At 37.9% G+C, this 23,258-nt stretch overlaps 1 protein-coding gene across 1 annotated transcript in view; it reads right to left on the bottom strand.

The window, feature by feature from the left end:
- The window catches only part of LOC121525257 (collagen alpha-1(XI) chain-like), a 108,025-nt gene that overhangs the window by 47,277 nt on the left and 37,490 nt on the right, over positions 1-23,258 (bottom strand). The window contains exons 3-7 of the mRNA XM_041811141.1: positions 19,766-19,913; positions 19,399-19,557; positions 17,312-17,504; positions 10,948-11,082; positions 10,498-10,572 (exon numbers count right to left, since the gene is read on the bottom strand). Coding sequence (XP_041667075.1) covers positions 10,498-10,572; positions 10,948-11,082; positions 17,312-17,504; positions 19,399-19,557; positions 19,766-19,913 — 710 coding nt within the window. The remainder of the gene's footprint in view (positions 1-10,497; positions 10,573-10,947; positions 11,083-17,311; positions 17,505-19,398; positions 19,558-19,765; positions 19,914-23,258) is intronic.

The raw sequence follows: 23,258 nt of genomic DNA, 5'->3' as shown, positions 1-23,258 counted from the left end.
CAGGAGGTGCCCTTTTTATCATTTTTGCCCTTACCCCTCAAACATCCTGAGTCTGCCACTGCTGTGACCCACTTTTGATTCCAAACACACCAGTTGAGAGCCTCTGCATTAGAGGACTCAATAGCAGTAAAACATTATCCATATTCACGTTTTGAGAAATGCAGAACCAGGTCGCTATGAAGCATGGTTTCCATCCCTGTTGCTTACTAAACTAAATTGATGGTGAGAGCGAACATCTGAGCTGTTGGCTCTACACATGCACCGCAAAATCACAGGGTAACTAAAACCTGCCACAGTAACAGCCCCTTCATGAAGAAAGCAAGATTCAGGTTTGATTTGAGGGAATCCCGCTGGGGTTGGAGGGAGAATACCATTAGAGTAAAGAAAACCAAAAGCCTATGGAGATGAATTAAATGACAGCAAAGCTGCAGTGCACTGATTCAACAAAACAACCACATTTGAGAGAAAATTTGAGGCTAAATATTCCCCAAGAATTGTCTGAGGTTGGTCTGATTTACTTGACTGAGTTTGACGCATAGATGAGACCTCCTCTGCATGAGGGTTGAGAATTGCGGTGCAGCTCCCTGCCACAGGAAGCATTACTTCATGTCTTTAAGGAACAAAAGGAGAGGTGGTCTAACATAAACTGCAATAAAAATAAACGAGTGCAGAGGGAGGTTGATTCAGGGCAAACAGAGCGTCTGTGGGTGCTATAAAGACTACAGGGCAGATGCGTGGGGGAAATCAATGATCTCTTTTTAATTCTAAACAACTTCCCAGCACATCCCCCTGCCACATAATAGCTTCCAGAGAGCCCTGCTGTCTGCACTGAAAACATAATCCTTTCTGCATTTAGGAGCATGAACTACAGTGGAGGTATGCTGGCGCTTGTGGATGGGTTTACTGCAGGGAGAGATGGAAAAGAAAGAAAACCCACACTGTAAAACGCAACATCAATTTTACTCAGAAACATTGAGTTGAATTAACTCAGTATTTTGTAACCAGTTCTAAATACTTATTATAAATAAGTTACTTGTACTTCTTGGCCATACAGCTAAAAGGCTCAATTTACTTTAGTTAACTTGGTTTAAACAAATTAAGTTGTGTTTACTTAAAAATCCAAAACAGCTATTTCAACTATATTTTTGTGAGTTGATAGAACTCATTTTAGTTTTAAGTGAACAGTACTCAAACAATTTAAGTCTTTTTGTTATTACTCAAATTATTTGAGTTATGACAAATCAGCAGTTTTCCCAGAATGCCTTTGGGCACTAAACCTTTATGCATTCTGTTTGCTGCTGCTGTCTTGGCCAGAACACTTTTGAAAAAGAGATGTTTAATCTCAAAGAAGTTTTCTCCCGGTTAAATAAAGGTTAAACAAAATAAATAAATAAAATGCACCATGAGTGAAGTTGCTGTCTCAATTAGGGAGCAGTGTTAATGTCATTAATGTCAATGAATGTTGAATGGCACACTGACATTAATGAAGTATCAAGTACTGGTTCAGTGGGTCACCAACAGCTGTTGTTGCAAATGGTGGCACAAGTTAGTCCACCTTAGGTGAAATGATAACTTAAAAAAACTTTTACAGTAAGTACTATTTGACATTTTAAGGTAATCAGCTGAATATATTTTGAGTGCTATGAACTTAGCGGTGTCTACAGTTCACTGAAAATATTAAGTATTGCACACTCAAAGTAGATGATTTAACCTAAGTCCTGCAAACTTAAATTAACATTTGAATCTCAGGTTTGAGCACTTAAAATAATTGATTTTAAACTAGTAGTGAATACTTAAATAGTTCATGTACAAGTACTGCACACTAAAAATAAAAAATAGCTATCACCTAGCATTTACAACTCTGATTTATCTTCAGTGCAATACTCTGTACTAAATTACAGTTTTGGAGAGGAAAATTATGAATTAGATGCATGTTGTGTGGCTTTTCACTTACTTTTCTTTCTCTCTGATCCATTCTTCTTTTTCCCAACACACAATCCCTCCTCCTCCTCTTTTATCTCAACATCCCTTTTAATGCAGCACACTTCCTCATGCTCCGTGATTTTAGGGCTGTCTTGCTTGTCTGTAATCACTTTCATTTTTTACTGAAAACATTTACAAACCTTGCCAAGCAAATGAAATGTTTCTTCAATCAATGGTCATTCTCAGAAGAGAAAAGCTTGACAGAAATGTCTCGCTGACCTCAAAACAAAAGCATTCTGTCTTTTTTTCCTGCAGTCACTGAGCAGTTATTCTCAGCCTTGCGTTTCAATTAAACAAAATGTTTGCTCAAAGTTTTTGTGCCATTTAACTGTCTCTTTGATGCATCCAGACTCAAAAACTCCAGATGGTCTGAAGGACTTGTTTTAATAGAAGCCTTCATTAAAGCATTTCAAAAGCAAGAGCTCTGTCTCCCAGTGTTTTCTCCTCAGATGCTGCTCTGACATGTCTCCTCTGCAGTATGTCATCTTCCTGCAATGCATTGCTAGAAGATGACACACTCTGTTTAAGCTCTGTTCATGCTCGGAGCTCTTTAATTTAAGTGTTTTATGGGACAACACACTGATTGTGCTGACCTTTTAAAATAACTCTCTTAACATCTCACAGAGCTCAAGCATGGAGAAAAACAAAGGCTTACATAAGGACCTTATTTTTTACACTTTTCATAGATTGTAAAATCGACTTCTTTTGTATAACTTTTATGCCACTTTTGAGTATCTGATGGTATTTAAAGGATGTTACGTAATGATTTGATTGTGTTGATTACATAGCGATAGTATGTATCAAATATGATACAACGGGCTTCTAGGGGTTAAATCTGCATATTTTGCTCTATTGTTATCATCTTTGAACCTGCTAAGGCTTCATGCTTTGGTCCAGTTGAGTTTTCCTGCTAATACCTCCTAGCTACAGTCATCTACAAGCCTCTGTTTCACAAAACAAATTCAGACAGGAAAAGAAAACTGTATTACTCAGTGCCAGTAGCAGCTACAGTGAGTCTGACAGTTTGGGGAGAGAAGTCAGAGAGTTATCTTTCGAAAGACACTTTGTTTGTGCATTCAATTTAATTTGGTATACTTGGTGATTTTGACTAATTTTACCCAGAATTGTAAGAGGCAGGATTTTGGATATCTATTGAATATTGGATTTAATGTCAGGCTCAGCCTAACATTGCGCTTGAGACTGCAATTAGATCAATAGTGCAACACTTATTTCAAGTTATCATGGGGGAGTTTGCAGTTAAATATTGAAATAACAAGACAAATAAGAAAATAGCTAATATTTACTAAATATCCCAGGCAAAAACATGCTTTAGGGTAATTAAAGCACAAACAAGCAGGCTGAAAAACAGTTTTTATCCTGGAGCCACAGCCAAAATTAACATGAACACTTAAACAAGGAAACTGTGAAGTGGGTCATGTGGAGAATTCATGAGGTACTGTGCAGCAGCCATGTTGGTGGATAGGGGTGGGACAAAAAATCGATACACTGAAATATCGTGTAATATTATGGCACGTACTGTATTGGTATTTGAAAATACAGTATCTGTATTTTATTAATTAATTATTTACTTTATTGGTGCAGGAGTTTGTGGTGTAATTTCACCCCCTGACCGCTAGTTGGCAGCAGGCATTTGACTCTTCCTTCTTCTCCTCTCTTTAGACAACCAGATCACACAAGACTTCAGGTCTGAGCAAGCTGGTTGCTTGTGCAAGAGAGACTTCTGCTGCATTCATAGCAGACATGTGGATTTATTTTGGCTCCTAAAACATTGAAGACAGTACAAACTTAGACAGCAGTCAAGTCATTTGCAAGATATGCCACGCCAGAGTGAAATACTCAGACAACATGACAAATCTGTGAGTTAGGCATCATAGCAATAGCATTACAGCTAACGGCTAACATGAAACAAGCCTGTTGAAGCTACCGATGGTCTCTACGCCTGCAGCCATAATCATACAGTCAACGCTTTGTTTTACTTGTAAGGACCTGCGCCGTCTTAGTGTTGTTAAGAATAAAGGCCTCTGTAATACGATAAAAAAAGTGTCCTGTCATGTCATGCCCTCCCCACAACACAGTCCATCAGTCCTCCAGTCTGGACATGAGGATCAGCTTGTCTGCCATAGTCTCCCTCCATAGGCACCTTGTCGTTACGTGATGACATGTAACTGATATAACCTTTTCTTTAAAAAAAATCCTGAAAGCATTTTAATTTACTACAGCAAATGGGGAAAGTCCTCATCTTCAGGTTGCACAAAGATAGTTAAAATGCTAAGATGATGGTAAGATGTCAAGATGATGAAGGACTACTTATTTTTTAATAGTTTAATTCCGTTTTCTTAAATTCCATAATTTAACTTGAAATTACACACTAGTTATATATATATATCTCTATATATAGAGATATATATATATAGAGATATATATATATATATACATATATATACTGTTTATATATGTATATATATATATTTAGATATATATATATATATATATATATATATATATAACAAAAACTAAGCTTTAATAAACATTAAATCTTTAATAGACATAAAAAATTCCCCCCTGTGTACTGTTAATAGGCCATGACTGCCAGACTCCACATAAATAATGCCTGGACTCTGATGGTTGACAGTGTTACAGCAAAGTGTGAAAATAATTGATAGTTTTTTCCACCTCTTTGTTTTTGTCTCAGCCGGCCTTTAAAAAGCCTTTGTTTGACAAGTTTTATGAAGGAGGCCTCTCCAGAGAGTGGAGTGGAAACACTTGGCTGTGATAGGAAATGAAACAGGAATATATCTGCCTTTCTTTCTCTCTGACAGATACTGTGTTACTTCTGTTTATAAAGCTAAAAGCCCTCAGACAAACTGGAAGTGCTCTCATACTGATGTTAAATGAAGAAAAAACAAACGCAGGCTGTGTCATGCTCCCTCCCCTTCTCTCCCTTTCACAGGCGTGCATGACGAATGTGCAAGAAAGTCTTTTTTCCTCACACATCATTTAAGAGGCTGGATGCTTTCTGATAGGAGTGCACATGTGAATCTATGAAGATACAAAAAGGTACCAAACTTTAAAAAAGGAAGTAATTCTGACTAAGACATGGAACGGTGATTAGGAGAGTTCAAAGCCATCAACGTATGCTGAAGTTCATAACTCTGGTCCTCAAATTACAAACTGAGCTAAGGTCTCTGACCTGCAGGAGTGTTCAACAGCTTAGATCCCATTGGAGGAGCTGTAGATTAACTGGTGGAGTCCCATGTCTCTGAAGAGAGCACCTGTCAAGGGAGCTGCTGGCCCCAGACAGGACATGCATCAAAGTCAGGAAACTCCAACAACGTGGCCCCACGGTCAGAAATGTTCTGCTTCAAAGACGGCAGCAGCAGACCTTAGTGAAAGAGAGCTAGATCTTGTTAATGTTATTTTATTTTTTTCTTTTAAACATACAGATTGTTAGGAGAGCCAGAGACAGGGCGGCTGTACCTCCATATGTCTGGTGTGTGTAGATTTAATGAGAAACAGGCTGCAGACAGCTCTCTCTAGTCCCTGATTTCTACGTGATAAGCTGCAGTTAACAATTACTTTGACTTTAATCTGCTAACCATTTTTTGATTTAAAAAATATTTTTAATGTTTAAAATGTCACCACAAACTGAATTGGGGATAGGTACATTTCTTTTAATAAACATTTTTGTTAGAAGCAGTCAAAAATACCAAGATTCAAAGACCGGAAACAGAGCAGGGAAGAAACATGCTGGAAAGGAGCCACAGGCCAGATTTGAACCCACGCTGCCTGCATACATGGGCCTAACCTAACCACTAGGCCCCTAGATTAATACTTTTAACTAACTGTACAAAGTTTGGAAACACTTTTCTCAGTGATCTAAGCAGATGAGGAACAGCTAAAGCCAGTGAGTGCATGCTTCTCCCACAGTCTGAGGTTTTTGATTGTTGTTGTTTAAGCTGACAGTTGAAGGTATGTACCACGGTGCCATAGAGAGACAGCGACGTCTCCTGTCCCTAATTATTTCTCTATATCCCTGGTCAACCTGTGTGTTTTTCAGTGCAAAAATTTAACATATTGTAGAGTTAATTCATTACAACAATAAAGTGATTTTAGCACTCTCACAAACTACTTTGTAATGTGTCAACCTGGACACTGCTATCAAGAATATTGTGCACAAGTAAATGGGTTGTTAAAAGGGGTTCTTTTCAGGTGTTTCTTTGGAGCATAAAGCAAGACAAACCTGAAAAATCTTGTTGTTGAAGAGACGAGGAGAAGGAGAAACACAAATGGACAGACAAACATACAGCTTGAGGAGACAGATTCAGACACGACGTAAAAACTGGAAAGCAAAAACAGATGAAGAGAGGGAGATAATGAGAAAGACATGCAGCCAGCTGAAGGGACTTTACAGACTATGAGACAGATTTGGTGCAGCTTGTTGCAGCAAACATTAATCTGCAACACAAAACAGCAGGAGAACTCCTTGTGGTTCACATCATCACAAAAGAATCTGAATACCATCCTGATGGAGAAGCTGAGCCTCATGGGGGTGGCATGGCACAGCATGGTCTGGTCTGCTGTTCTTTACTCTGCAAAGACACTACCTTGTACCTTAAAGACAACCAGACTCTCACAGGCATATGGACGGACATGAAAATATAGACTTAAACCAGTTTTGCTTTGTTGTTGCATTTCTAAGGGTACAGTCTTTACTTTGTTTCCATTTCAAACATCTGCAAATTTCAGAAAGCAGATTTATTCAACAATTGCAAATATAAACAACCATATGAGTTTCAGGAACCCTGTTTTGTTTGGTTTGGTAGATAAAAATGAGGAGATAGTCAAAACAGACTTCACGTCATAACAGAGCTCATGTTTAAATTTTAACCTTATTAATGTGGTCTTAGGTGGGACTGATCAGTTTGGAGTTAAGCCCAGGCTGATCCGTGAGCTGTTTGGCCAGATTTACTCTGACTTCTTTGTCACACCTATGACTTCAACATTAGGTCAAGGTATGATGCCTGCTAGGAAGTTCAATGATCCATTTAATGGGATTTAGTGGGATCTCTGAATACAAAGAGTATAGAAGTGCTGCCAAGAATGACTGACACCTTCCTCCCCTGGCTGTCAAATCTGCTGTAAGTATGCATTTAGGTTACCGCTGTTTTAAGTGTTGTTATTGGGAGGCATAAATATTGTAGAAATAGTATGACTGAATGCGATATGATTTGCACGAGAGTTGTTATGTTACCATCAAAAGGTGAAAGTTTCGGTGTTTGTTGTACAGCATAGTCAGTAGAGCAGTACTGTTTAATTACTCAGTCATGTGATGCAGTTGGTATAAAATGAATGAATAATTGTGTCTAATCATGGTGATCTAAATTTCAATCAAAATGTCAAAAACAGAATGCAATAATTGGCAAGATCTCATATGGCATATTTTATTTACATTAGAAAATAAAAAAAACATCAGATGTTGAAACTGAAACACTATAACATATCAGGAAAAATATCAGCTCATTTTGAGTTTGATGGCCTGAACACACCACAAAAAATTAGGGATGTGACAACAAAAGGCTGGAAAGTAAAAGTCAGTGGTATGAATAAAAAAACAGCAGAAGGAGCTTTTTGCAAATAATTAAAACTAAGGAAAAAAAAAAAGCAAAAAGATCTTTTCTGGGCTCTGGTTTGATTTGATTTGATTACCTGATTGAGCTGAGCCTTTCTGTGTGGAGATTGCATGCTCTCCCTGTGCAGATGGTTTTCTCTAGGTGCTCCGGTTTCTCCCTTAAACCACATGTTTGTCAGGATCATTAGTAACTTGTCTGTGTGTGGATAACTGTGTCTTCATTTCTGTGATATGCTGACAACCACTCCAGGGTGAACCCTCAAAAAGATGAAGGTCAACCCTAGATATCCTTCAGCCTGAACAGGATAGGCAGTGAAGACACAATTAAATACAAACAAACAAACACAAAAATAAAAATAAAACTTGAATTCATGAGTGAGTCAAGAGATTGCTTTGTTGCAATTTTTTATAACACAATTTGCTATTATTTAATGTTCTAGGTAATCCTCAAAAACACGGTGTAAGTGTGTTGTCATTAGAAAGTAATAATAAGACTGCAGCAAGTGATTTTAAACATGTACTCCTGTATATCTACTGATGTGTAACTGTCTGGAATGAATGGTATTATTGCCATGATATCATCTGCAGATATTACCTTTAAACGCTGATCAGCAGTATCAGCAGATAGGAAATGAAATCTCTGCCAAAAATTACAACCATTATATCAGCTGTAAATATCAGTCATAACAGTTACAGATATATTATTCAAATATAGATATAAGTAAGTACTTACATTTGATCACTCACTGATACTGAGGAATAATATGAGTATCTGTAATTCTACATTTCCCTCACTTATTGTGATTTTTCCTTTACTAAAGCTAAAGCTAAATACTTTATTCAGATGTTTGAAATATAAATTTGAATCAATTGATCAATACTTTATTCAGTCTAGTGTTACTTAGAACTATCAGTGATAGTTGGTACAGCCTGTGAGGTATTAAACATGAGACAAAAAAGAGGAAAACAAAAAAATATGCAAAAACAAAAGCAAACCAGGAAACAACCCCATATCTCCTGGTTTACAAAGAAAACAAATACATTAAAAATACATGCAAATTAAAATACATGCTTTTATGAGCAATGTCTCATATGTATGATTTATGAAGAGTTAAAGAGCTGGTGTAGTGTTACCTCCTGCAAAATCCTGACTCCTGTGTCAGTCAAAGATCCCAGACCAGCTCATGGAAACATGGAAACATGGATACAACCAGTCTAAGCAGAGCACTTAAATTCACATTTGCAGTCGGTATTCTCTACTTCAACAGGTCCATGTATAGTCTTTCAAATGAATTAGCAGTGATAATATCTCTGCTTTGACATCCAGAGGATTTTTTAAACAGCCTGGAGATGAGGAGAGGGAGAAACGGGCATCAGGTCCCGCTGCTCTGCTGCTCTTGCAGCGGAAGTCGGGAGCGGACTTTTCTTCTTCGTGTGTTTTAATATAACGGCTACTTTGTCTTCTTCGTTCATGGTTTAATAGGAGTTAGCAACCACACTTACCAGAATTACTGCCGCCAAGATTGGCGGATAAATACTGTCACATTTGTTTTTATTTTTTAATGGTTGAGACGCATTTGTTGTGGGACTATGTGCACCAAATCGTGACCCCCAAACCATGACGGTTCAGGACAAATACAAAACAGTTACACCCCTCGTATCCGTAAATCCTTAGACCTAAGTATTAGCTCTGGACTTCATTTATACTTTCGCATTGATGTCAGCGCTGGCAAAAATAGATTTGTGAATACTAGGATGCCGCCCAATATCATGTATCCCTACTGTTTACTACTAACTTGTTTGGAAGTCCAGGAAAACATGGAGCTGGACAGAAACTGTAAAGAGGCATAGGGATTTATTAAAAAAAAAAAAAAAAAAAAAAAACTAAATGAAAAAAATTAAAACTTAGCAGTATAATTGGGTCAAGGGACTGTTTTCTTGCAATGTAGTTGTAATTATGAATTTCTAGCATTTAATATTCCAGTTATTCCTCAAAAAACTGTTCTTTATATCATCTTAAGCTTATCTTATAACTAGAACAATCACCTGGAGGTCAAAGCCTCAAAATGCCATATTTGTATTTATGATGCAGTAGAAATGTATAATAGAAAACATGTGATCATCTTTTTCTCTACTTTTTGCAACAGCAGCATGAGGGTGTTTTTGCAGAGAATCTGGTCATTTTTTTTTCCTTTTTTGGCTTCTTTTTGCAATGATGTGTGCATTTGTATTCTTGTTCACGAACAGTGTAGTGTTGCCATGTGTAATTGAGCATATAAAGGTGTGTTTGTGTTGAATGGCTGCAGGATTGTATGTGCATATTTGGTGGACTATTTCATACATTTTGCTACAATGTGCACTGAACTGTGACCCAGAAACCTTTGAATGATTCATATCCAGTTACACCCCTTGTGAAATCTTTTCATAATAAATGTAAACATTAATCTAAAGTTTTGAAGGGGTTTGTTGCATGTCATTTGTGGAAAGTAAAAAATACTAGTAAACACTTAAACACACATGTGCAAAGTGTAACAGTCAGCCAAGGCCCAGAGGTGGGACGGCTGGTTTTTGCCTCAGACACCCAAGGCTCTCCACCGCAGCTCTGATTAATAACAGACACTGGTTTCACAGACACAGACTGGTGAAGCCAACAACACCAGACAGTGGTCGGCGTACATGACTCATCACATGTTTAACCACCATTACCACTGGTCAGTAGGCCAGGACAACTCCAGGACACAGCAGCAAACTAGGACACTCTTATTTTAGACATGTTTTTACAGCTATAAAAGGAGGAAAGGCTCTGCAAGGCCATGGAAAGAGTTTTGAGACATTTCACACAAAGTCAAAAATATTCAACTTACAGTTCTGCGATAATTCAAAAATGGCCCCTCTTCCCCAAGAAGGTCTTCCAGGTCATTTGAGGCCAAAAGTAAATCCTGTGTCCAAAAAAAGGAGAAATTCCATTTAAAAACCACAAACAAACAGAGTTCAGTGTTAAACATATGAATAACCAAACATGCAGAGTTATTAAATTCACTAGACTGCATCAAAAACCACCAGAGTCAGTCTAGTTTTTGTTTTAAATCCTCTGATGATCTTCTGTCATGCCTCACAGTATAAAAACATTTCAGAGTATTAACTGTAGGAGTCTGAGTGTCTGGGCTGTGGGCTTTTAAGACACCTGTGGCTTCACCTTAAACACCTCAGTGATGTCTCAGAGCTGTTTACACAAGTCAGATGAACAGTGCTTAGAAATAACATGACTTTTCCTGATGTGCTTTTGACTCTATCTTATTAACATCTTTCCTCACCTCTAAGGCATTGTTGGTGCGTGGGGAGCGAGGAGGCTTGGTGCCAATCTCTCCACAGCGGGGTGGATGGTGGCTACAATGCTGCTCAGCTGCTTCTGGGTCACCCAGCAGGAAGGTCAGCTGTCGGAGATGACCCTGGTGAGGCAAACAAATCGCATTCATGTCAAAAAAAAAAAAAAGCAGAGCCTGAGAGAGAGCAGAGATTTAACTAAAATTTAATATCAACCAAAAAAGGTGGTAAACTTGGACAAATTTGGCTTAGGGTGAATGATACTATGTCTTGCATGACGTTAGCCTTGTATTCTGTTTTAGTGTTTACCAGCTATTTCAATTGTTTTTGTTAGAAATAAATTGGTTATTTTCAAAAAAATGCTTCAGGCAACAAAAAAATGGACTTTTTAAACTAAAAGGTTTTGATGCTGTTTTCTTGATTCTGAAATGTGAACTCAAGCTGGTTAATTGTCACTTTTCAAAAAGAGGAGTAAAGGGGCCAAATGTTGGAGTCTGCCTGTCTGCTAACAAATCCTTCACACATTCACTATAAATGTTGCAATTATACTGTGTATTTGTCGTGAAGTGTCATAAGTATTGTTGTTTAAGACTGTAAAACGCAACCCATTTACACAATATCTGATTTGAGGTATGGTTTCTTGCACCTGACCTGGGATCAGTGTGTTAACAGTGTGTGAGTGTGAGTCCAGTAAGGAGAGAGCAAGAAGGGAGAGAGAGGGAGGTTCATTGCAGAGATTTATTCCTTGCAGAGATTTAATCTGGAACCTGATCATTTGACTGACATTCAAATGAGACTTCTGTGATGAAGTGTTTAAAAAAATCAACTAACTGAATAGCTGGGTTTTGGCCTGGTAGTTGAACAAAACAAGCAATTTCAAGATGTCATTTCATATAGAAATGTTTGATTGACAATTTCACTGTTTTCAGACATCTGCATTTTCAATGATCAGCAGCTATTATTATCTTTGATCTTTTATTGTCCTGCATGTAGACAGAATCAAAATGAACAGTAAGAACATATGCTTTGTGGCTGCACATTACAGCTTTTATGTAGGCCTGAAACATACACAGAATGGGAGGTCTGCTCTACACATACATACATGCACCCACAAACACACTGTGGAGTAATTGGAGATCATATATTTTACAGCAGCTTGAGTTCTTTTGCTCTACCTGTGAGTCTGACGTCAACCCAAGCATGAACAAAAAATAAAGAGATGTTAAAAACCATGTATTAAGGCTGTGTCCATTACATTAAAAATCAGTTTTATGTTTCTTATTTTGCTTCCTCTTGTAGCCCCCCCCCGTCCATTATCTACTTCCTTTACTTTCATCCCCTCTAAAATAGTGGGGGACTACATTTTCCCATCCATCTTTATTCTTCTTATGTTACCACGTGGCTCTTTGTCTCCACATTGTTCTCTTCTTGTTCTCCATACATCTATCCTTCCTATCAGGTATATTCCTTGTCTACCTCTATACTATTTCTACCTCACATCTTGTTTCCCTTAACTCTTCATCCATTATTTCCTTCATGGAGGGAGATGGACGGCCCTTTCCCATCATCCTCCACTCTCTTTCAATCCCTCAACCTCTCTTCACTCTGTTATCCTTTACTTTGTTTCTTTCCATGGTCTTTACTTCCCTTCAGCACATCACTATATTTTGTAAACTTTCCAGCCATTCTGTCCTTTATTTTACTTGCCATATCTCCCATAAAAAGTACAGCTTTTTGCACATCAATATTCCTCTTTAGCAAATAATCCCGTTCATAAACACTTTAACTCCCTCTACCTCTTACATTTGTCTATAGCTCACATCCTATCTATCTTTGATCCCACTTTCTTTTGTTTAACCATGCAAACTATTTTATCTTCACCCTGTCTCTTTTTCAACAATCCACTTCTTGCAACTCCTCTTAAGGTATATCACAAAAACACACCAATCCTAATACTTGTGTAAAAGTGTAGTTCAAATTTGAGCTCCCACACTAACCAAAAAGCTGGGATGCAAGACACATATGGTAAACAAGAGTTTGAAACCCCCACAGTCCTTAAGGTCTCATGTTTGGGAACACTGGTTCCCCAGTAAAATACAGCAGTATTTTAAATTTCAAAATTATACTAGCTCAACTCAACCAGTATTGATACTGTTACAATACCTTGGCAACGACAAAAAAAAGTTTGGGAACCACTGGTTTAAAGCATGTGATGCCTTAAAGTTATAAATATTGGAAGTTTTGGGAATTTTAAGACAAAAGAAACATAGGCAAAACAAAGGAGAGGGGTGAAGAATAATTCTGCAAGGATCTTGTCCTTTGCTCAAAACACATCCAAATTATTAATGCATATGAAAAAGCACCACCAAAACATGAACATCCTGTCCAACTGCTCTGATCTGCAAACAATCCATTGGCCATAAGAGCAAAAATCAATGGGACTGGTTTGAATAATACTTAGACACCATCAATATCAACACAGACATCCACATAAAAAATTGACTGGCAGGTTAGAGAAAACTGCAATAAAAATAAAGCAAATGACATCCAGTCCCTCCTGATAAGAATTACTTTTCTAACTTTTATAAAGCTATCTATGGCCTAATAAACCTCTGTCACCTGTCCAAACACAGCCGATGGTGTAACACTTTTGGAAATGCTGACATGGGACTAACATTATGAAAACCTGCTTCATCATGGCTCTTGATAAAGACCTCATCATCCCAACCAGAGTCCACTAACTTTCTCTAATCTCAGGCCTCAGTCTACCATTATTTGAAGAAGCTACCTGATGTGAGCATGTACCTCACACCAAAAAACTAGCAGACCATCTGCAGATAATGTAGATTTTCCAAAGAGCTGAATTGAACTGTTGTTCATTTATTTAATGCAAAAACATTCTGTGCAGTATCAGAAATGTTACATGTTTTCATCAGAATGACTGTAACACTGCCAGATAAATCCTATTAAGCACTAAAAATACACACTACACATATGGCTACTAAATAAATACGGCTGCAGTATACTTTAATGTTTGGGGAAAAATGTTACATGTTTAAATAGTGATTGATTGTGAGTCATAGAACAGATGTCATCAAGCCAAACACAGATGTACTGATGGGTACTTACAATGCATGTAAAAGAACAGATGTTAACATAACTGAAGCAATCAAATTTACACACAAAATGGATAAATGCTCCATGAACGCTTCATTTTAAAGATGATTTAATTGCAGCAATCATTACGTGGTAGATTAAATGAGTTTTTAATGAACTCTGCATCCTATTTTCTGTGTGCACGTTGAAAGCAAATAAGTAAACAACATTAATTTTCATCATTGTGATGCTGTTTCAAATGTGCCTCTGCCTAACTTGGTGATCATGGGTAACTGCAGCATTTCTTTAACCTGACATGCCAGATGGATGTGTGAAACACATCCATCTAGGAAAGCTTTAATAGGAAACGTTTGAGAAAAGGCAGAGGCTTTGAAAAATCCTCGGAGTGTAACTGGGTGAACGTTCTGTCTGTCACATCTCTACGGGCCAATCAGAGCAACAAAGCACATGACATAGCAGCTAGTGAGCTGCGTGTGCGCAGCTACTGAGGAATAACGCGAAACATGGCGACTATACAAATGTAAGTACTTGACTTTTGTCGTTTTTGAAAAGAAAATAACTCACTGCTGTTCTTTGTTCTTCATTTAACAAAGAAATGCCATCAAGTTCTGATAAAACTGGCACTTTAGCAACATCCACGCTAATCTCTTCCTCCATAACTGCACCAGCTCTTGCTGCTGCTTGTTTATATCATGACTCTGCTGCACCTGAAAGTACTGACCCTCGTCGCTGATTGGTCCTGTCACTTTCTAACCGGGCCCAAACGGTTCAGATGGGAGCTTTGCTAGATGGATTCACCAGTGAAAAACAAGGAAACTGGCGTATCCATCTGCTTTGCAAGGTTAGCATTTCTTTGAATCCATTTGAAATTTTGTTTATGTCAAGTCAGAGTCTCCAACAATCCAGTAGCCAACATTACATGCAGTAAAAGGTTTGTTGTTGATTTCTATCTGTTGACTGAATGCAAATGTGTAAACATTAAATAGCACAACATGTCAATGATATAACACCCAGAACACCAGAGGACACATAAAATACAATGCATATCCATCGATGTATTGGCCAAGTGCATGATGGGAGGGTCTTATTCCACATGTCACACTTTGGCCCAGTGTAAGACATGCTGCTGCTGCGTGCATGACAGTGAGAGTTATAGAAAAAAGTAGAGTACTCTAATGAATTGTTAGCATTGCATAACACAAGACTGCCTATAGACAAGACTGTCACCACCTCAGAGTGTGGACGTGTTCTGTCCTTGGAGCACAGTAAAAATCTGTCAACAGGGGAAACAAGGCAATGGAGAATCCATTTTCTATCAGATGCTGAGAACAAATCCAGATGCTGTTTCTATATCATTCCACTTCACCCCCATTGTGATACAGTCAAACTGTCTGCTTGGATCTATCGGCTGCATGAGTGATTGTTGTAGCTTGGACAGCATGTCTACAACCCCATGTCAGGTGCACTGTGTGCCCTCAAACTTTGCTTTGAATGGAAGAGTTTTAGATCTTGCTTTAGGACAACAACTTGAAGGACAATGCAAGGTAATTAGCTGTTTTTTAGTCGGGTGGTTTAAATCCAACTGGTTTGTAGTCCAAAACCCAGTGTTCATTATTTCTTACCCATATCTTTGTCTTGGAATGAAATCAACGCAGAGATGTGTTTTCTGACCATGATTTTGAGAGTTATCGCGTGAGTGCTGCACTACTACACCAGTGTCTGTCTATCTTTCAGTGTACCTGTCTTTTTTTTAACTGTTATAAATCAAGAAATTTGCAGGAGCGCATGTACAAAATGACTCCCTTAGGTCCAATGATCCCTGGTTTATGACAGCATTGACACTTTTCAGGAGTTCAAGTTTAGTTGATTGTCTGTGCAAGTAATTAGGCCTGTAGCAAACCAAAGAAAAACTTGGCTGACTCTAATTTCACTGATGCCAACTGATTGGTTGTTGAGAAGATCAAAAAAGTCAGGAAAAAGAAATCCCCCAGCCATCTAGATGAACTAAAGATAAACTTTTTTAGCCAAAAACAATATTTGAGGAGTTCATATTCAGTTGCTTTCTGTTTAAACAGCCCAGGTAAAGGCAAGATCAGACTACACAAATGTAGCCAGATTTTGACCCAATAGTGTGGTCGCAGCCTATTATCAAATATCGGGCCTGAATATGAATGTTAGAAAGTACAAACACTCTTGTAGTGTGACATAATCAACAACGTGTATGTCCAAGACGCCCCGCATCCACAATTCGGCAAGACTAATACGTAAGAATTTTTCACATCTTCCATCTAGTTTGATGCTGTGACCTGACATAAACGACATGTATCCTGACAATAGCCAAAAGGATCACGCTTGCTCTCTATTTTTGTATCATCATTTGCCAGAATGACAGTAGGATTCTCCACATCCAATCCTTTGTCCCTCTGCAGATCTTCTGTTTAGTTTAACTGGGATTATTTTAACATGTACCACAGTCTAACCTCTAAATCTATTTGAGGATTGCCAGTCTATATTATCCTCTCCTTGCTACATAGCAAGGATTTTGTTAGATTTCACTCTAACATGAAAAAGGCAGTTCTGCAATGAGTTCTAAAGTTCAGACACATTGTTAAGTTTATGTTCTTCTCTGTGGGTTTCCTGGTGGAATCCAGACCATAAAGTAAGGTGAAGTGAGAAGTCTTCAGGGAGATAGCTGAGGACATTGAACTCATCCTCTGTCCAAACAGTCATCAGTGTTTCCTCTGTAATCTTATGTAACTCTGGTGCTTGGGAGGTAATTGAGACTTTGGTTAGAGCAGGTTACAGGGAATTCTAAGCATACCTAATAAAAACAAACATTTGGTTTCTAAGGATTATAGGCTACACCTCTTTGTGTCGATGATGAAAAGGAAATATGGTGGAGCAGGAATATCTACTTGTGTGTTCTGTCCTCGGTGTGAAAGGATGAGCAGGCATACTTGTCTCTTTAGCATGACTAACCTCACATTCTGGATCAAACACATGTGGCCTATAACCCAGGAACAGTTGTTTTAAATATCATCTGGATATTGCATAACCATCTTGTAATATAGCATACATTATTGTACACATATGGAGTATAAAAAATCTAAAGCTTTTGAGGAACTCAGCTGAGACTTTGACCTCTCTATGCTTCTCCTTTTACCAATAGGAAAGAAATAAATAAAATGAAAGTTGCAGGGCATGAAAAACAGATAAAACCAGACAGACATCACTTACTTCAAATGGAGTCTCAAACCCCTCAACGATGCCTCCAACCACAAGCAGCCCGTCTGTGCTGATCTCCATGCCGTGGTAAACCCAGTCCACACTCTCCAGCAGAGAACAGTCAACATACAGTGCCAGCCTCTTGGCAGACACACTGACAGCCACATGGTGCCACTCTCCATCAGACAGACCGCTGACTGGAAACCTGACAGAGATGCACATGGGTCACTGTGTTATCAAATATCAAAGTTATTTTGTCTTGTGATGCCTGCACATTTTCATCAGTAGGGCTCTAACAGAGGTCTGCTAAAGGCTAATGCATTTTCTTATAAGCCTCCCTCTGTTGAACAGCAAGATTTGGTATGTAGTTAGGTGATTAATTTTAGAGCTTTCAGTTGACCTGACAAAGTTAACAGAAGATGATGGATAAACATTGTAAGGTCAACACATGAGCAGCCATAAACGTCCCATCTCCTCAAAACTCGAGCTGGGATCCCATGTCTGCTTGTTGCTAAGTTAAAACAGCAGGTTTAGTCCCAAAGTTAGCTTTGGTACAACAGCAGACAAATTTCCCCTGTGCTCCCTGGCTCTTGTCAGGACTCTGCAACAGAAAATAGAAGACTTATCTGCATTTAAGGGTAAACGCTCATGAGCTTCTACATTTTGGGAAACAACGATGATGGATTGACTGCATTTTGTTTCTGTGTTGCATCACTGTTTGCATTCAATTCTGAGCAAAGATTGTAAGGAGGTGAAATGGCTCATTCTTTATCAATCTCCACACTGAAAAACAAGGGAATTTGCAGATTCAGCATGAAACATGGACAATTAAATCAGTTGGCAACAATGTCATCAAATTTTGTTGACATTGTTGCTGATTTGCTGCATCCCAAAGGAAACTGGCATGGCAAGCTGGAGGAAATTCAAAATAAAACCATAGCTTAAAGGAGACATTTAGATAGATGTTTTGACTTTCTATCAATCTGGTTGAATAACCAGCTGATGTATAGATATATAATACATAGATGGACTGTTATACTCCTAAACACATGAACTCATCTCTGCACACCATTTGGAAACTTCCTGTTGAAAAAATTGCCTCCAAGCACACAGGAAAAATCTGACTTCTGACTCTACAAGTTTCAATAATGTTTTTGCACCAAACTTTTTCAAACCCTCTTTTGTTTCCCCCTGGTATTATGTAAGTCATACAAAAGTCTGACTGGAGTTACAGGTTTGTTAGTGGAGAAGTGGCTAATGTTGTCTCAATCTAGTGCCCAGGAGCACAGATGATAAGTGGGGAGTGGTAAGCACAGCTTTTTCTATCCCTACAAAGCAGGAATTTATTTCAAACACCAAATTTGAGTCTTCAGCTAATTGAAGCTAATCCAAAAGACAACACACAAGTCCCTATAAGATGTGGAGAATAAAATTTGCAATTTCTATGATTATGTGTGTTCAAATTAAAGCAATAAAAAGGTGTTCACAACTTCTTTCATGCAGTAGTACTGCTTTTACACTTAAAGGGTTGCCTTTCAATATTCACATGTCAATCACTGCAGCTTTGATGGCTGAAATACAGACTAGAATGAAATTCTTATTAGCCACATGTAAACAGAAGAAGGTGAGCACAGCATCTAGGTGTGTCAGTTTTATGGCCTAGTTCTGTCTGCTGTCTTGCCATGATGTATTGCTTAAAGCTTTGGTTGCTTAAGGGGAGAAAACCTGCCAATGGACAGCTAATAAATCATTTCTCCAAAGGGGCGGCCTACAGTCAAACAAATACACACAGGCTGCAAACAAACACACATCCACTGAACTTATCTCCACCTTGCAGACACATTTGCAATGATTGTGGCCAAAAAGCAGGAATGGGCATGAGCCGTCCACAATTACCTGAGATGGATGCTGTAATCACCCACTGACAGCTGGATTTTTGGATAATGGGTACTGCACAGGAGTCAAAAGCATGCTCTTGTTTTTCTTACAGGTACATTTTGAACAATTCAAGCTTATAAATCATAAATGTTATCTTCTTAAGTCATCTGAAGAGGTTTAAAAGCATTTTGTAAGAAAAAAGACAAAAAACAGAAGCTCACTCATAGTGCCGTTGTTGGGTTCCTATAAAGATGACAGCGTAAGCACTGATCCGGAGCTGCAGCATAATGTGACTGTCAGGGCTGAGCATGGTGAAGACACTGCACTCATCTCTCTGAGGACTCCTTAGCTGCACCAGCAAACTGAACTCATTTGCAAACCTTAAAACAAGAACAAACATTCATCACATACATAGGTACAGAAATACAAATAAAATATCAGGGACACAAGTTATGAAATTGGTATAGGAAGCTCTAGAGGCCAAATATTGCTTATCACAATGAACTGACTTTGATAGTTTCAATACATGATATGAAATACTGTTATACAAAGTACTGTGTAGGTCTTTACTGTGGGAAAAACCCTTACGCTTCAGTAAGGAGTAGTCGAAGAGGGAGAGTCATCGTTGAGTACTGTCCCACATGTAGAACTGGACACCTGCTGTCATCTAAAGTCATGGATGTGTTGCTACTGTTTGATACCAGAGGAGAAAGCTCCAGCAGAACGTTCAGCTCATCTGTGACAAAAGTTCAGAGAAGAATATTGAATAAATGACTTACACAAACATAATGACTAAAAAGGCTCTTTAAAAAAAAAAAAAAAGTTAAGAAGATAATCACCCAAGCAAGAGATTGCAAAGAGAGGGGAAAATGCCATTGAGTATGTTACTACAACATTAGCATGGACTGTATTAAGATTTGTACATCTAACTTAAGAACAATTGTCGCCTTTTAATCCTTTAATAAAAAAACATATTGTGTATAAAAACTGAGATATAGAAGGGGTTTTTTGTACAGTTAAACAATAATTTGCATTGATCAAAATCTCTGTAAAGTCTAAAGTAAGAGCGTAACTTTTAATGTGATCTGAGAAAGAAATAATATTTGCCTGTTGGTGGGAAAAAAAAAAAAACCTTTGTAAATTTTATGCTACATATCAAATTTGTGGATATTTTCTTCAGTGCTAAATGTAAATGAATGGGTGCAACAGAAGTCTTTTTCCATGTGAGATTTATTAGATACTTTTGTAGCTGTGTAATGTTGCATAACACTGTATTAGCTTTAATCAAGTCTCAGCATGTTTGCTGCATAAACACAGAAGCAGTGTTTCCCCTGTCTGTGGCTAAACTTCTGTTCCTAACCTCGATCAAACTGAATGAAAGCACATCAAACAGAGCAGGCAGGGATATGTTGATGAAAGTAGCGGTGGCTCAGGAGACTGTAAGGCTGATTTTGTTATATTTAGTGTTGCCTTTTGGCTCTGGCAAACCTTCTGCAGTTTTAACACCTGCTGGATCAGTACTCTGCCTGATATTAGCCTTTGGCTTGGTCCTCATGCCCATGGCTGAGGCTACCGGCTACTGTCACTTCATTTTAACGTTGTTAGGATGATGACTTTTAAGTAGGGGTGTAACGTACAGAAAAAATTCGATTTGGTGCGTACCTTGGTTTCGAAGTCACGGTTCGGTACGTTTTCGGTACAGTAATTGAAGCAAATAAATAAAATTTAATTTTTTTTAAATTAAATTGTATTAAAATAAACAGGCTGAATAAATTACATTTAAATTATCAATAATGCTGCGACCTCCTTCAAAAAGTTCTTCAATGATTAAAAATATTATAAATAAATACATTTTTGAATTACTAGCTTTATTTAATATATAGATATCGACATATTTAGACCAAATCTATAAACACTAAAATTTCCCAGCCAACTTGAATGCATCATCAGACAACCATGTGTTAGCTTGTTAAGTATGCTAATTAGCATCTTTCCTGCTGATTTCAACACGGACTTCAGCATTGGATTACTTTGTTAACCAATGGGACCTACTACAAAGTTTGGGAGAACTTTTCACAGCCCATCTTGGTGGATAAAGAGGTTAGAGCCGTGTGAAATCTGAGGCTGACGGTTGAAGGTAGAATTAATTTGATTCACAGAGCCAGAGCACCAGTGTTATAATAAAAACGATCTTAAATAATATGAAATTCATAACCGGCTGGTGAGACTTTTTGTCATTCCTCCTGGTTACAGTGACGTTCCTGTTTGAGTGGTGCTTTTTAAAATGCTTTGATTGGTCCGCTGGGCGATGTGCTGTCAGCGACACAGCTGAATAATGTCAGCGCTATTGTTGTTGTCTTTGTTCACTATTGTATTTTACTGGGCAACAAAGTGTTCCTAAACAGGAACACTGAAAAATACGTAAAATATATGCAATATTGGCCGATAATATATCTGTACCGATAATTATTGTGCATCCCTAATTTTTCTCTGTTTAGAGTAGCAGCATGGTGTGATAAATGAATCTTGTAAATAAACTAGACTAGTCGTGATACCAGAATTTTTAAATTTGATACAATACTGGTTAAAATCAAATTATATTAATACTTGTTTTGATACCATGACAAGACAAAATGATGTCCTCTAACTTTTTTTACTTCCAAGCTGCAAATAAGAAAAGGCTCACTAAACAGTAGACATATTGTTTATAGTCATAACAGGCAAAATCAATAAGATTTTCCTAAAAACAATGAAGGGAATACCTCAAATTAATTATTTCTTCTTAACTAAATTAGTTAAACCAGGAGTATGTGCATTGATTCTGCTCTTTATTTATTTTTTATCTTTTGTCATTTTGGTCATTTTATGGTGGTCGGTCTTCATCCAGGGCTAAGAGGTTGTCAAGCAGCTGCAGGTCACAATGTAAAGGAAAACTTCTAGGAACCAGGAAACATCACTGTCTCTCCTTTGCTCTCCATTTGGCTGACACACTCACAAACATTAGCGTGTGTCTTTAAAAAAGCTGGAGACTTAATAAAATGGATTTGCCACCCAGTAAATTAAAACATAAGTCAACACATACAAAGAAGCAAAGACCAGCAACATATGAAACAATCAGCTGTCTCTTTCTCCACTCATGGCATCTGCAGATGAAATTTCGAATGAAGATCTGTTTCATTCGTAAAACAGTGGTACTTAAGTACCATCAAACATAAAAAATGTATTCATTTTAAGCATGAGGTATCAAAAAAGTATCAACATTTTTGACAATCTTGAAGTAAACAAATACAAAGTTATCTAAATAGGAGTAAATACTTTCAAGTTCCAAGCTCTAATCTAAGCATGAAACCATCACACTAGTACATAAAAGCCCAATGGCATGTTCAACAAGCACTCAGTGGTATAATGAATTTTCACATACACATTTAGTGCATGTTCTGCAATGTTTTATCATTAGGCGACCCAAGCAGCAAGCATCTGCAGCAACCACAGCAAGCATTCTCCTTCAGGCACACTGAAATTGAACCGTAACATGCTGTGAACAGGCCCTAAAAAACCTTTAACACACTGTGAACACACCACTTATGACATAACAGAAGAACAGAAACCACTTACAGGGCCACTGCCTTTCAAATCTGTGCAGGGCTAAGATACCGTCCTTTTTGAGTATTCAGCCTTTCTCTATAGATAACAGCTCTGAATATTGTTTTAATTCTCACTGGCTGGTTTTGCATCATATAGTGTGGGTCATAGGGAAATATTACATTTCAACATCATATGACCAACTATAGAAGCACTCCTCATGTCTTCAGGGGGTTTCTGGTAAATTCTTTTGAGGGTAATAAGCACAGCCAATTGTTTTTAAAACATGAGTTTATACTCAAAGACTGGCATTGTTTGGTTTTGCTCACACTCTTAAATGACAGTGACCCTACTTTAATATCTTTGTCATAATGCAGCAGGGCTGAGAAAAATGAAGCTAAAGGAGAAGATTAATTTGATAAAACGGCCATTCATGTCAAAATGATCTGCATGATCAACAGTTCTTCAGTTTACAATAGCAGCCCTTAAACGTGAGACC

The sequence above is a fragment of the Cheilinus undulatus genome, linkage group 17, assembly GCF_018320785.1.
Source record: "Cheilinus undulatus linkage group 17, ASM1832078v1, whole genome shotgun sequence".
NCBI lineage: Eukaryota > Metazoa > Chordata > Actinopteri > Labriformes > Labridae > Cheilinus > Cheilinus undulatus.
Note: the sequence above shows the minus strand (reverse complement) of the source record. Positions and strands in the feature narration are given on the sequence as shown.